Source organism: Mustela putorius, unplaced genomic scaffold, assembly GCF_011764305.1.
Source record: "Mustela putorius furo isolate JIRA1106 unplaced genomic scaffold, ASM1176430v1.1 tig00000242_pilon_pilon_pilon, whole genome shotgun sequence".
NCBI lineage: Eukaryota > Metazoa > Chordata > Mammalia > Carnivora > Mustelidae > Mustela > Mustela putorius.
The window spans coordinates 4,976,896-4,990,846 of record NW_025421325.1 but is presented as its reverse complement, the minus strand read 5'-3'; the positions used below and the strand labels follow the sequence as shown (position 1 = coordinate 4,990,846).

General features: G+C 35.0%; 1 protein-coding gene across 1 annotated transcript in view; it reads left to right on the top strand.

The window, feature by feature from the left end:
• NEK1 (NIMA related kinase 1) overlaps positions 1-1,323 on the top strand; it is a 209,805-nt gene extending 208,482 nt beyond the window's left edge. The window contains exon 35 of the mRNA XM_004758106.3: positions 134-1,323. Within this exon, the coding sequence (XP_004758163.1) occupies positions 134-147 (14 nt within the window). The 3' untranslated portion in view covers positions 148-1,323. The remainder of the gene's footprint in view (positions 1-133) is intronic.
• The last annotated feature ends 12,628 nt before the right edge of the window (positions 1,324-13,951 follow it).

Here is a 13,951-nt window from a genome sequence, read left to right as displayed (position 1 = left end):
GATATTCAATATAAACTACACTTAAAACTACATTAAAGCTCTTTTCCTTTAGCATTAAAAAAATAAGTTTTTTACTAAGTAGATACAGTTCGATTTGCAATGAAGTGAATTAATTGTTTTTTCTTTTTTACAGATAATGATGAATAATCATCAGACCATTTCTTAATTCTCAACTGTATGAAAGCATTTATATTTGGCTCATCAGCAAAGCAAGCTGCAGTGGGAAATGTAGCAATTTTCTACAAATATCAGATTTAAGATTGGCATGCTGATTGCATGAAAAAGAGAAATATGCCATTTTTCAATTAAGATTCTAGTATTTTATCTTGTTCATGGAGTTCTATAGTAACCGCCTACAGGATATATACTTTATTAAATTATGCAGGCAAGGCATAAGAGACATTGATCCAGAACTGGACTTAATGGTTCTGAAAAAGATTTACCAATGCAGTAAGGTAACTTTGAGCAAATGTCTTTAAGTTGAGAGAATTACTTAAGTTATAAAAAGCTTGCCTATAGTTTTTCATTTAATTAAGCATGACCTTTTTTTTCTGTCTACATGTTTTCAATTTGGTATTAAATAACCTTATTAAGGGCTCTGTTTCAATCTTTACATTTTGAAGATGGAATTTTTAGCCTTAAAGTTTATATTCTCCATTCTTCTTCAACAATTGTGTCTCCTTGAACTAGCTCAGTGGAACAGGCTGTAAAAGTCAGTCTTAGAGATCATTGAAAAATTTGATTATGGAAAAATGGCAAAATCGTATTTCCTGGTATTTAAAAAGTTCTTTAATTATTTCTTAAGGACCAGAATCAGGAATATTATATTGAGAAATTAGTTTATGAGTTTTAAAATTGGCATTGCATATATCATAAAGTTGCCCCCTTTTTTCCCCCCCATTTTCTCTCATGTATATGCTTCCAAGGCAATACAGAAAAAGGGATTGTTCTTATTTTGACACTGTGACAGTTTGGGTAACTAGCATTCCAAAGATAGGAGATGTTTGCATCTTTTATTTCCATTATGGTCATTAAAATGATGGTTACACAGCTTCAATTGCAATATGCCAGGTATTACATGCTTTCATTAGTGATATCTAAAGTCCAGATGCTTTTAGTAATAAAAGCATAATTTTTGAAACCCAGAGTTCATAGTGTGATTGGCATAATCTATAATTTGAACAGTAAAATCTTATCTTGCAGCACTATCAGTACTATTCTAACTTTATTATGTAAATTATTTCTAACATCCAAAACGAAATACTTGATTTTTATATGTTTGTTTATTTTATATTACTATTAAATTTTTATTCTCTACCTGCAGTACACTATCAGTTGTCTTTTACTTATTTTCCCTATTCTTAATAGAATGCTTTTACAATGAGCTGAGAATACTTTTGTTTGTTTTATCTGATGATTTCCACTTTTTTTTTCAAGGAAAAATTTGAATTCTGCACTTTAATTCTCTATAATCCTGAAAAATGAGAATGATCTTTTCTAATTCTTAGCCTATTACAACTATTAGAAAAGCAACTAAGGATATAACACAGTAGAAAAGTTGTTTAACCATATTTCAAAAGATGTCATTTATATATACAGGGTTAGGGATGACAAATAGGGTTTGTGCCATCTCCAGTCAGTTGATAGTGAGCGGCTCTGGGTTGTTATTATGGAAAGATTGTGCCAATGGAAAGAGGGCTATTATTGTTTAATAAGGTCTATTATAAGTGTTCAAAATGAAGTGTGGAAGTATCTGTACATTGAGAAATTAGAGCTAAAATGGCTGCGAGGATAATTTAGTATTACCTCCATTTGACAAGCAAAGACATTTGAATTGTAACATGAATGAAGTCACTTGCATAAAAGCTCAGAGTCAGACTAGTTCCAGGTCTAACATTGTGCTATTAGCACACTGGTTTTTTTTTAATTATTTCACTGGAGAATGAAAAAAGGATAAATTCAATAGGAAAAAGTAAATTTAGCATTAATACATTAAGAATTCAGAAATTTCCTGTTCCTAGGAATAACACACTATTGTAATTAACCTTCCTGTTGAAAAATTTTTAATGCTAAGTAAAGGGCTTTTTCCTCATAAATTGAAAAATATTCTACCTTTTATCACTTCGTTGATGATGGATCTTTAAAGATCACATGTTTGTGTGTGTGTATCTGTAATACACATCTAAAAATACAGAAGGTGGGACACCTGGGTGGCTCAGTCAGTTAAGCATCTGCTTTTGGCTCAGGTCATGATCCCAGGGTCCTGGGATCCAACCCCACATCGGGCTCCCTGCTCAGCTGGGAGCCTGCTTCTCCCTCTCCCTCTGCTGCTCCCCCTGCTTGTTTTCTCTCTCTCTGTCTGTCAAATGATAAATACTTAAATAAAAATACAGAAGGTGTCAGAAGATGAGTTGCAAGGCCAAAGCTTAGGAGAAATTCTCAACCCAGGGACTAGCGAATATTGGAGAGGAAAAAGGGTAGTTTTGATCTGAAAGTATCCAATATCTTACACTTTGATATAATGGCTCATGGAGCAAAGGAGGTAAAAGATGAGGCCAAATGCCCATCCAAGTTGGAGAATCCTGTTGGAAACCCTACATTAAGATGGAACTCCAGGGGCAGCTGGCTGTCTCAGTGGGTTAAGATGGAACTCCAGAAGCTTATATCTTCACAATAAGGGAGAACTAGAACTAAAGCCAACCCCAATTCAGGGGCTGTAGGAAAATAAAAGGACAAAAAGAAGTCTTAAGAAGTCGTGACCACAAGCCAGTCTTTAAGTGCTTTTGTATCCTGAGAACCAAAATCTGAGTGGGCCATGTAACTTTAAAATCAAACATAATTTGAAATGGTTCCCAACTGGTAGTGCCCCCATGAATCAGGCAGAAGCCATTCCAATGCCTCTGTGAAGGAAGACATTTATTTTATATCTTAAAGTGCCAAAAGTAAATTTTGAAGACAGTGATCGACACGGAAAAAGTACACAATCAATCAGTCAATCAATACAAGTGGGAGATAGGGACAGGATCTGCCCAGACTTTTTAGTATGAAGTTATCAGAGTTGTGTTTTAAGAGAGCTATACTTACTGGGTTTAAAAAATGATCAACAAACTTGAAAATGTCTGCAGGGAAAGAAAAACTAAAAAGTTTCTTAATATACATTTGAAGAAACAAATAGAACTCATTTACATGAAAATTGCCAATAGCCAAACTTGTTTTTTGTTTTTTTTTTAAGATTTTATTCATTTATTTGACAGAAGGAGATCACAAGCAGGCAGAGAGAGAGAGGAGGAAGCAGGCTCCCTGCTGAGCAGAGAGCCCGATGCAGGGCTTGATCCCAGGACCCTGGGATCATGACCTGAGCCAAAGGCAGAGGCTTTAACACACTGAGCCACCCAGGCGCCCCCAATAGCCAAAGTTTTAAAACGTGGTGGACATGTGGACAAAACAGTGGACAGGCTTGGCAATAAACTATGCCTGGCAGAAAACAGAAAGAAATGGAAGAAATTATCCATGATATAGCACAGAAAGAAAACGTGTGGAAAATAGAGAAGGTAAGAGACTGATTCAGTGAGAATGTGTAGTATATATTTGATTGGAGCCCTGGAGAAGAAGGAAGAATGGGATAAAGTTAATTGGAGAAATAAAGACTAAGAATTTTTCTGAGCCATTGGAAACACCAATCCACAGATTGAAGAAACCCAGTGAATGTCAAGCAGGATAAAGAAAAGAAATTCTTTTAGTGTCTTCAGAGTAAAACTAGAAATCAAAAGAGAAAATCTTAAAAGAATTTGAAGCTAAAAAGCATACTACTTTCAAAGGAATGTTAAAGACTAAAAAGGCTTTTCAAAAGTAGTAACGGAACAGTGGGATGGGATCTTCAGTGGGACAAAGAAAATCATCATTTAGAATTGTATATGTAGCAAAAAAATATGTTTCATGAATGAATAAAAATGAATTCTGATTCCCACAACTGACCATGATGTAAAAGAGATATTTGCCTTCCAACCTTTAACAATTCAAACACTGAACAAAATACAGAAACAGCACTTTTCAGAGAGTGGGCAATGGATAGCAAAGGTCAGTGATCCAAGAAAGAAGGGAAACAAATGAGGCAAGTCCTGTGATTGCCCAAATTTATTGCGTAGAAATAACATGGGAGCCAGGGAACCCATACGAAACCCAGGATTCTCTCTAAGTTGAAAAGATAGAAGAATTTAGAGGAGTGAAAGCAGAGGTAAAATCTGAATAGCCCTATATCTAATGTTGAAATTTAATTTTAGTTTGAAATTTTCCCACAAAGAAAGCTTTGAGCCTAGGTGTCTTCACTGATGAGTTCTAGCTAACATTTCTGAAAGAAATAGTTCTAGTTCTACACAAATTGTTCCAAAATATAGGAGAGAAAATAACAGTTTCCTACTTGATCTAAGAGCGCAGCATAACCATGTTCCCAAAACAAGGAAATAATTACAAGAAAATTACATACTCTCATTAGTGTGAGAAAAATTACATACTTTCATTAGTGTGAACACTAATGAAAAAATTATTAAAATTTTCTCAAGTCAAACCAAACAATATCCAAAAAGGACAATGCATCATAACCAAGTGGAGTATATGCCAAAAATGCAAAAATGGTTTAACATTTAAAAAATCAATATTATTCATCTTCTTTTCAGACCAAAAAAGAAAAATCATATGATCATCTCAACATATGCAGAAAAATATTTGAGAAAATCCAACACCCATTTCTCTTAAAAGTTTTCAGCAAACTAGAAGAAATAAAAGGAAAATGCCTCAATCTAATAAAGGTCATTTTAAACAAAAACAGCCAACATACTTGTGAAAACAAAGTTTTCTACCCAAGTGGAAAAAGAGTATCTCTGCTCACATCACTTATATTCTATTTTGTGCTGAAGGTTCTAGCCATTGCAGTAATGCAGTAAAAACAAATGTCTACAGATTGAAAAGAAAGAAGTAAAAACTGCCTTTATTCACAAATGATCTGATTGTCTCTAAAATCCTAAGAAATCTACACAAATGCTACAAGAACTAAAATTTAAGCAAGATTGCAGGATATAAAGGTCAATATTAAAAATCAATTTTATAAACTAACAAGGAACAATGAGAAATAGAAATTGTAATATACCATTTATGATAGCATTAAAATTATGAAGTGCTTCAGGATAAATTTGACTAAGAAGATGTGCAGGTGTGCCTGGGTGGCTCAGTTGGTTAAGTGTCTGCCTTTGGCTCAGGTCATGACCCCAGGATACTTGGATCAAGCCCCATATTGGGCTTTCTGCTCAGCAGGGAGCCTACTTCTCCCTATCCCTCTGCCTGCTGCTCCCCTTCCTTGTGCGCTCTCTTTCAAATAAATAAATAAAATCTTTTTTTTAAATGCAAGATCTGTGCCCTGAAACTACAAACATTGCTAAAAAGATGACCTAAGTGGGCAAACATTAAAAAAATGCAATAAAAGAATGCAATATTCTTTAAGAGGAAAACATAGAAGAAATCGTAGTTACCTTGGGTTTTGCAAAAGTTCTTTAAACAGGCTTAAAATATTAACGATAAAAGAAAAATGTGATTTCATTAAAATTATAAAATTTACTTTTCAAAGGACATTGTTAAGAAAATGAAAAAGCTTGCCGTAAACTGAGAGATGTCTGTCACACATATCTGTTGAAAATTTTATCTATAATATATAAACACACATAATTCAACAAGACAGTCCAGTCTAACAATGGGCAAAATGTTTACATATGCAGTCAAAGAAGATAAATAGATGACAAGCTCATGCAGAGATGTTACCATTATTCATTAGGGAAGTACAAATGAAAACCACAATGAGATACCACTGTACACCCTAAAATGACTAAATTAAAGAGTGTTGAGAATGTAGTGCTGTGGAACTCCTAGTGTGCTGGTGAATATATAGAATATCACTTTGGAAAAACAAAGTATGTGAATGTTTATACCAAATGTATTCATAATAGCCAGTAACTGTAAAAAAAAAAAAAAAAAGATTCAAGGTATCAACAACAGATAAATGGATAAGCTAACATCTACAAAATGGAATACTGAGCAATAAATATGAACTATGAACACAGCATATTTGAGTCACAACAATAGGCTGCTGAAAGAATAAAAACGCATGCTGTGTGATTCCACTCACTTGAAATTAGAGAAGACCGATCTGCAGTGATAGAAAGCAGACCAATGGTTACCTAGGACTAAGTAGGGGAAGGAATAATTGAGAAGAGACAAAATAGAACTTTTGGGGGAGGTGGGAGTGTTCTATATTTTTGTGAATTTGGTTACACAAATGTTAACATTTGTCAGTATTTATTATACACTTAACATGAGTTCATGCCCTTGTATGTAAATATACCTCAAGTTGATTTTTGAAAATACATCAGACATGCTAAGAAACTTTAAAATGCAACTCATGCTTAAAAGGCTAGTAAATAACCCCAAGTTTTTCAGATAATACAATTGGGAAACAAGGACTCTAAAGCAGTTATAAGTATGTTCAAGTGTTTGAAGGAAAATACAATTGGGATTAATAAACAGACACAGAATTTTTACAGATGCTAGTTTACAACTTATTTTATGATTCTACATTACCCTCACACCCAAATCAAACAGTGGGATAGGAAAGAGACGTAGGATGGAAAGGAAAGGAAGAAAGAAAGACTGAAAGAAAAGGCGGGGAGGGGAGAAAGGAAAAGAAAACAAAATGATAGACCAATGTCTTTCATGAATTTAGATGCAAAAATTCTTAACAAAATTTTAGCAAATCAAATTCAACAATGTACAAAAAGTTATACACTATGACCAGGTGGGATTTATTCCAGGTATGCAAAGCCGGCTCATCAACTCAAAAATCAAACAATATAATCTATGTCAATGGGCTAAGAAAACTACCAACTCATGATAAAACCTTTTAGCATGGTAGAAAGGAATGGCCTCATCTCGATAAACAGCATCTACAAAAATCCTACATCATGCTTAATAGTGAGTCACTACAGGTTCTATTTTAATCATTATTTTAAGATCAGAAATAAAGCTCTCACTAATCTTATTTAACATAGTAAGAAAGTTCTAGCCACTAGAATAAAACAATATAAAAGATAAAATGCATGTAGACTGGAAAGGAAGAAATGCAGAAACAAAACTAATTTCATCTCTAGAAGTGAATATGCAGAAACTGAAGGTAAATTCACTCCAAAGTGAATACTTCCCAAACCATATACAGAATTAACATCCTTATGATGAAAATTATAAAATGTAGATTATAGAAATCAAAGAAAACTTGAATAAAAGGAGAATCATACTGAGCTTGTGGATTTAAAGATATAACAGTAATTAGGTCAATATTCCTTAAGTTGATATATATAGGTTTAATGAGATGTTTATCAAAATATTCCTAAGGATTTTTGGGAGACAGGTGAGCTTACTATAAAGTTTATATGGAAAGTCACAGGTCTAGAACAGCTAATACAATCTTGACAAAGAATAAAGTGGTTGGGCTAAACTTACCCAAGTTAAGGTTTGCTATATAGCTACAGTAATTAAGGCAATGTAGTATTGGTGGAGTGATAGACAGAAATAGACACACATGTAATATCGAACTGATTTTTTTACAAAGATGCAACAGCAGGGGCACCTGGGTGGCTCAGTTAATTAAGAATCCGACTTTTTTTTTTTTTTTTTAAGAATCCGACTTTTGATTTCAAGTTCAGGTCATGATCCCAGGGCTGTGAGATCGAGCCCTGCATCAGGCTCCACCCTGAGCCTGGAGTCTGTTTGGGATTCCCTCCCTCTCCCTCTTCCTCTGCCCCTCCCATGCTCACTCTCTCCTGAAAAAAAAAAAAATAAAGTCTTAAAAAAAAAAAAGTGCAACAGCATTCAATAGGGGGAAAATAGCCTTTCAACAAATGCTGGAGGAAACAGAAACCTATAGAAAAAAAATGAAACTCAATCTAAACTTGACAACTTATAAAAAAATTAATTCAAAACAGACCATGGACTTAAATGTAAAACAAAAAACTATAGAACATTTTGAACAAAACAGAAGAAAATCTTCAGAATTTAAGTGTAAGCAAATAGTTCTTCAACTTGACTCCAAAAGAATGATCCATAAAAGAAAATTTTAATCACTTGAAACTGATCTTGCTCTGCAAATTTCATGTGATGTGAATGAAAAGACACAGGCCAGAGGAAATATTTAACATCTACCCAATGAAGGATTAATATCTATATTATATGAAGAACTCTAAAAACTCAAACATCAATCTAATTTGAAATAGGTGAAAGAGAGGAACAGATAGTTCATCAGAATGTCCATATAGCAAATATGCACATGAAAAGATTTTTAAAATCTTTAGCCATCAGGGAAATGTACATCAAAACCATAATGGGATATCACTACTAATAGAAGAGCTAAAATTTTAAAAATAGAACACCAAATACTAATAAGAGTGTAGAGAGACTCAGTTGCTCAAAAACTGTTGATGGAAATGTAGAATGTTACAGGCACTTTCGAAAACAGTTTGGTTCTTATAAAACTAAACATGCAACCACATATGACCCAAATTTCTCAGGTATTTATCAAGGAAGCTTTAAAGGTTTAAACTTAAATTTTATAAAAACCTGTACAGAAATGTACATAGCCATTTTATTTGTAATAGCCAAAAGATATAAACAGCCTAAAGGTTCTTCTGTAAATGAGTGGTTAAACAAGTGTGGTATATCCATACCATGAAATACTACTCATCATAAAAAGAAGCACACTACTATTACAAGAAACATATGAATCTCTAGAGAATTATGAGAAATTATTTTAAAAGCCAGTCCCAAAATGTTAGATACTTTATGACTCTATTTACATAATATTTCAAAGCAAAATTTTTAAAATGAGAGAACATCATCAGTGGTTTCCAGGGGTTAGGATGTGCCAGGAGGAGGGAATGGGCATGTGAGAGATCTTTATGCTGATGGAACTAGTTCTTTAGACTCTGGATACACAAACCTGCATGAAATAAAATTATATAGAACAAAATACACATGTGATGAAATTGTATGGAACTAAATACACATACAAATGAGTACAAACCTGGGGAAATCTGAATAAGATAGACGGATTGTATCAGTGTCAATGTCCTGGTTGTGATATTAGATCATAGTTTTGCAAAATGCTAACATTTGGTGGAAACTGGATAAAGTGTACATAGGATCTCTACTATTTCTTTAAAGTGCAGTGAATCTATAGTTATCTCAATACTATAACTAAAAAATAGCTACTGTAACTATAAGTATAGACACAAGAAATAATAAAAGAACCAATGAAACTTAGATGAAACCCACGATATGTGGGTTGAAAAATACACTGAATAGGATTAACAGCAGATAAGACATTACAAAAGCAAAGATTACTGAACTGAGAGCATAAAAACAAACTGTTTTTAGTAGTAAAACAGAAAAAATGAGAATAATAGAACAGAGGATCAGTACGCTTTGGAACAAATTCACATGGCTTAATATGTCTAATTGGAATCGCTGAAGTAGAAGAAAAGGAGAAGAAGAAGAAATAGAGAAAAGGAAAAGAAAAAAATTTTGAAAAAATAATGGCTGAAAATTTCCAAATTTGATAACAACTATAAGTACAAAGATTCAAGAAACTCAGTAAAACTCATGCACAAAAAACATGAAGTCTACACCAAGGAATAACCCAATCAAATTTCTCAAATCCAGTGACAAAGAGAAAATCTTAATAGCAGAGGAAAAAAGGACCTGTTACATAAAAAGGAACAAAGATAATGGTAACTGAGTTCTTCTTGGAAATAATTTAGCAAGAAGATAGTAGAGTAACATTTTTGAAGTACTGAAAAAATGAACTGTCAACTAAAATTCTCTCCCTAACTTCAAAACAAAAATAAAATGAAAATATCAGAGATGCAAAGCTAAAAGAATTAATCACCAGAAGACCTATATTACAAGAAAATTAAAGGAATTCCATTAGGAAGAAGGAAAATGATACTAGATTGAAATGTTGGTCTGCACAAAATAATAAGCACCGTATGTGGTAAATATATGAATAGACATATATGGCATATATACATGATTTTTTAAAATTTAAATCTCTTTAAAAGACATTATTTTCACAAAAAATAATAGCAATGTACTGTTGTATTTGTAACAAATGTAAAACAATAACACAGGGGAGAGGAGCTAAGACAGCAGAATAGTGGGAGGACCCTAGTTTTGTCTCTCCCTCAAATACAGCCAGATAAATACCAAATCATTCTGAATACCCAAGAATTCAATCTGAGAACTGACAGAACAAATTGTGCAACTAGATCTAGGGAATGAAGAGGCCGCACCATGAAAGGTAGGAGGTGCAGAGATGTGGTTTGGGAGAGAAATGGATCATGAGTGCTGTGGAGAGGAGGGAACCTTGGTCACAGAGGTGAGAGAGGAGCACACACAGGGGATCAGACAAGGAAAGCAATTGACTAGGAAAACAAGAGGAGCTGACTTACTTGGGTTTTTGCAACCAGTGGGGCTTGAAGACTGGAGTTTTAGAGGACTCCGGCATGGCTGATGTGGAGCCCTGAAGGCAGAGCAGTACTCTTGTAGAGAAGGCAAACAAGTAACCCCTGGGGCAGAGGGTGTGATCAGTGGATAGCCTTAGACACATTGGGAGAGACAGTCCCTCTCTTCTTGGAGCACATTGAAGAGAGGTGGCATTGCCTCTCTGGGGACAAAGGAGCCCATAGGTGCTGTTTCCCTACCTTGCCACTCAGCATAGGCACAGAGACATCTACCGAGTGTCGCTGACACTGGCTGTTTAGTGTGCTTTGCTCGAGATCCCACACTCCTGCACTCTGGTGCAACTGCCCTTCTGGGTCAAATCTGCATCAATACCACCACAGCAGGACCCTCCCCCAGAAGACCAGCACAGGTCCCGGCCACACCAGGTACCTAAAGTTTGGAGTTTTAAAACCCAGCTGGCCTGGCTAGATAAAGCCTAAAGTGCACTGTGCAGCTCCAGGCAAACAAGCAACCTGGATACAGCGTGAAAACAGCAATCTGAAAAACACCCAGGACACACAAGGGGAAATTACTCATTTTTCTGGAGCGCTTCCCTGACAGCAGCAAATACAAACTCCCCTCTCCAGGGACAAAGGAGCTGGTTGACACCATTTCCATCCCCCCCCCCCACCCCGCCAGCATAAACTAACTTCAGGAAACAGTACTGCACCAACACTGACTGCCTAACTGTTTACACCAAGCCCTGCTTCCCTGTGCTCTGCTGGTACTGCTTTTCTCCAACAAGTGTGCCTGAGAACAAATACAATGGGCTCCTCCCCAGAAGACCAGCACAGACACCACACACACCACATATACCAACCATAGGGTTCTGCACGGCTTCAGCTCTAATGGAAATGGTATCAAGTCTCTTAACAAGCAGACCAGAGCACACTTAGTAAAAATTCAGCACACTCTAGTCAAAGTCCAAACACTCCCCACTGCAGGCAATACAAAACTCTGCTGAGGGTTGATCTGAGGGATAGAGAGGCCATAATACAGTGGCAGAGTGCACACAGGATATACCAGAGACACTTTCTGAAGCACCAGGCTCTGGACAATATATAACATCTTCATAAAGCCATTGCTCTCAGAAGTAGAAAACATAACAGACTTTCTGAACACACAGAAGAAAACAGGGACCTAGACAAAATGGCAAGACTGAGGAATTCATCCCAAAAGAATGAACAAGAAAAGGTCATGGCCAAGATCTAATCATAACAGATGTAAGTAATATGACTGATTCAGAATTTAAAGCAACAATACAAGAATACTAGATAAGCTTGAGAAAACCATAGAAAACAACAGGGAGTCCCTTACCACAGAGATAAAAGAGTTGAAAAACTAATCAGTCTGAAATAAAAAATGCAATAACCAAGATTTAAACCAGTTGGTGTAATGACCACAAGGGTGGAAGAAGCCGAGGAATGAATAAGTGATATAGAAGATGAAATTATGGAAAATAATGAAGCTGAACAAAAAAAAAAAAAAAAGGAAATAAAAATCTTACAATAAAGTAGACTTGGGAACTCAATGATTCCATAAAGCACAATAATATTAGTACTATAGGAGACCCCAAAGAAGAAGAGGGAAAAGGGACAGAGAGGTCACTCAAGATATTATAGCTAAAAACTTCCTTAATCTGGGGAAGGAAACAGACGTCTAAATCCAGGAGGCACAGAGAAATCCCATCCAAACCAACAAAAAACACATTGTAGTTTAATTTGTAAAATACGAAGATAAAGAAAAAATCCAAAAAGCAGCAAGACAAGGGAAGTCTATAATTTACAAGGGAAGTCCAGTAAGGTTAGCAGCAGATCTGTCCACAGAAAGTTGACAGGCCAAAAGGGAGTAGCATGATATATTCAACATGCTGAATGGGAAAAACCTACACCCAAGAATATTCTGTCCAGCAAGACTATCAATCAAAATCAATGACAGATAGTTTCCCAGACAAACAAAAAACCAAACCAGCTCTACAAAAAATATTAAAGGGGACTGTTTGAGTGGAAAAGAAAGACCAAAAGTTACAGAGACTAGAAAGGAACAGAGAAAATCTCCAGAAGTGATAAAAGCTGTAATACAATGGCACTAAATTCATATCTAGCAATAATTACTTTGAATGTAGTGGACTAAATGCTCCAATCAAAAGACATTGATTGATTGGAGCATTTAATCCAATCAAAAGAGATAAGGTGACAAAATGGATTAAAAAAACCCAAGACCCATCCATATGCTGCCTCATAAGAGACTTATTTTAGACCTAAAGACATCTGCAGATTGAAAATGAGGGAATAGAGAAACATTTTTCATGCAAATGGATGTCAAAAGAAAGGTGGAGTAGCAATACTTATACCTGAAAAACTAGATTTTAAACCAAAGACTGTAACAAGAGATGAAGAAGAGCACTATATCATAAAGGGGTCTATCCAACAAGAAGAATTAGTAATTCCAAATATGCCCCCAACTTGGGAGCATCCACATATATAAGTCAATTAATTATAATCAAAAGGAACTCAATGATAATAATACAATAACAGTAGGGGGCTTTGACACCCCACTTACATCAATGGACAGATCATCTAAGCAAAAAATTAACAAGGTAGCTGGCTTTGAATGATAGACTGTAGCAGATGGATTTAACAGATACATGCAGAATTTTATCCTAAAGCTGCAGAATGCACATTATTTTTGAGTGCACATGAGGCATTCTCCAGGCAAGATGACACACTAGGTCACAAATCAGGCCTCATCAAATACAAAAAGATTGAGATCATACCATGCATATTTTCACCCATAATGCTATGAAACTTGAAATCAACTACAAGAAAAAAATTGGAAAGACAACAAATACATGGAGTTTAAAGAATATCCTACTAAACAATGAATTGGTCAACCAGGAAATTAAAGAAGAAATTTTAAAAATGCATGAAAACAAATGATACTGAAAACACGATGGTCCAAAGCATCTGGCATGCAGCAAAAGTGGTCATAAGAGGCAAGTATATAGCAATACAGGTCTACGTCAAGAAACAAGAAAAATCTCAAATACACAACCTAATCTTACACCTAAAGGATCCAGAAAAAGAACAAGTGAAACCTAAAACCAGCAGAAGAGGGGAAATAATAAAGACTAGAGCAGAAATAAATGATATACAAACAAATAAACAAAAAAGAACAGTAGAACAGATCAATGAAACCGTGAGCTGGTTCTTAGAAAAAATTAACAAAACTGATAACTCCCAAGCCAGACTTATCAAAAAGAAAAGAGAAAGTACCCAGATGTAGAAAAAGCATTTGACAATGTATAGCATCCATTCTTTTTTTTTTTTTCATATTTGAGAGGAAATAGTAATTCATC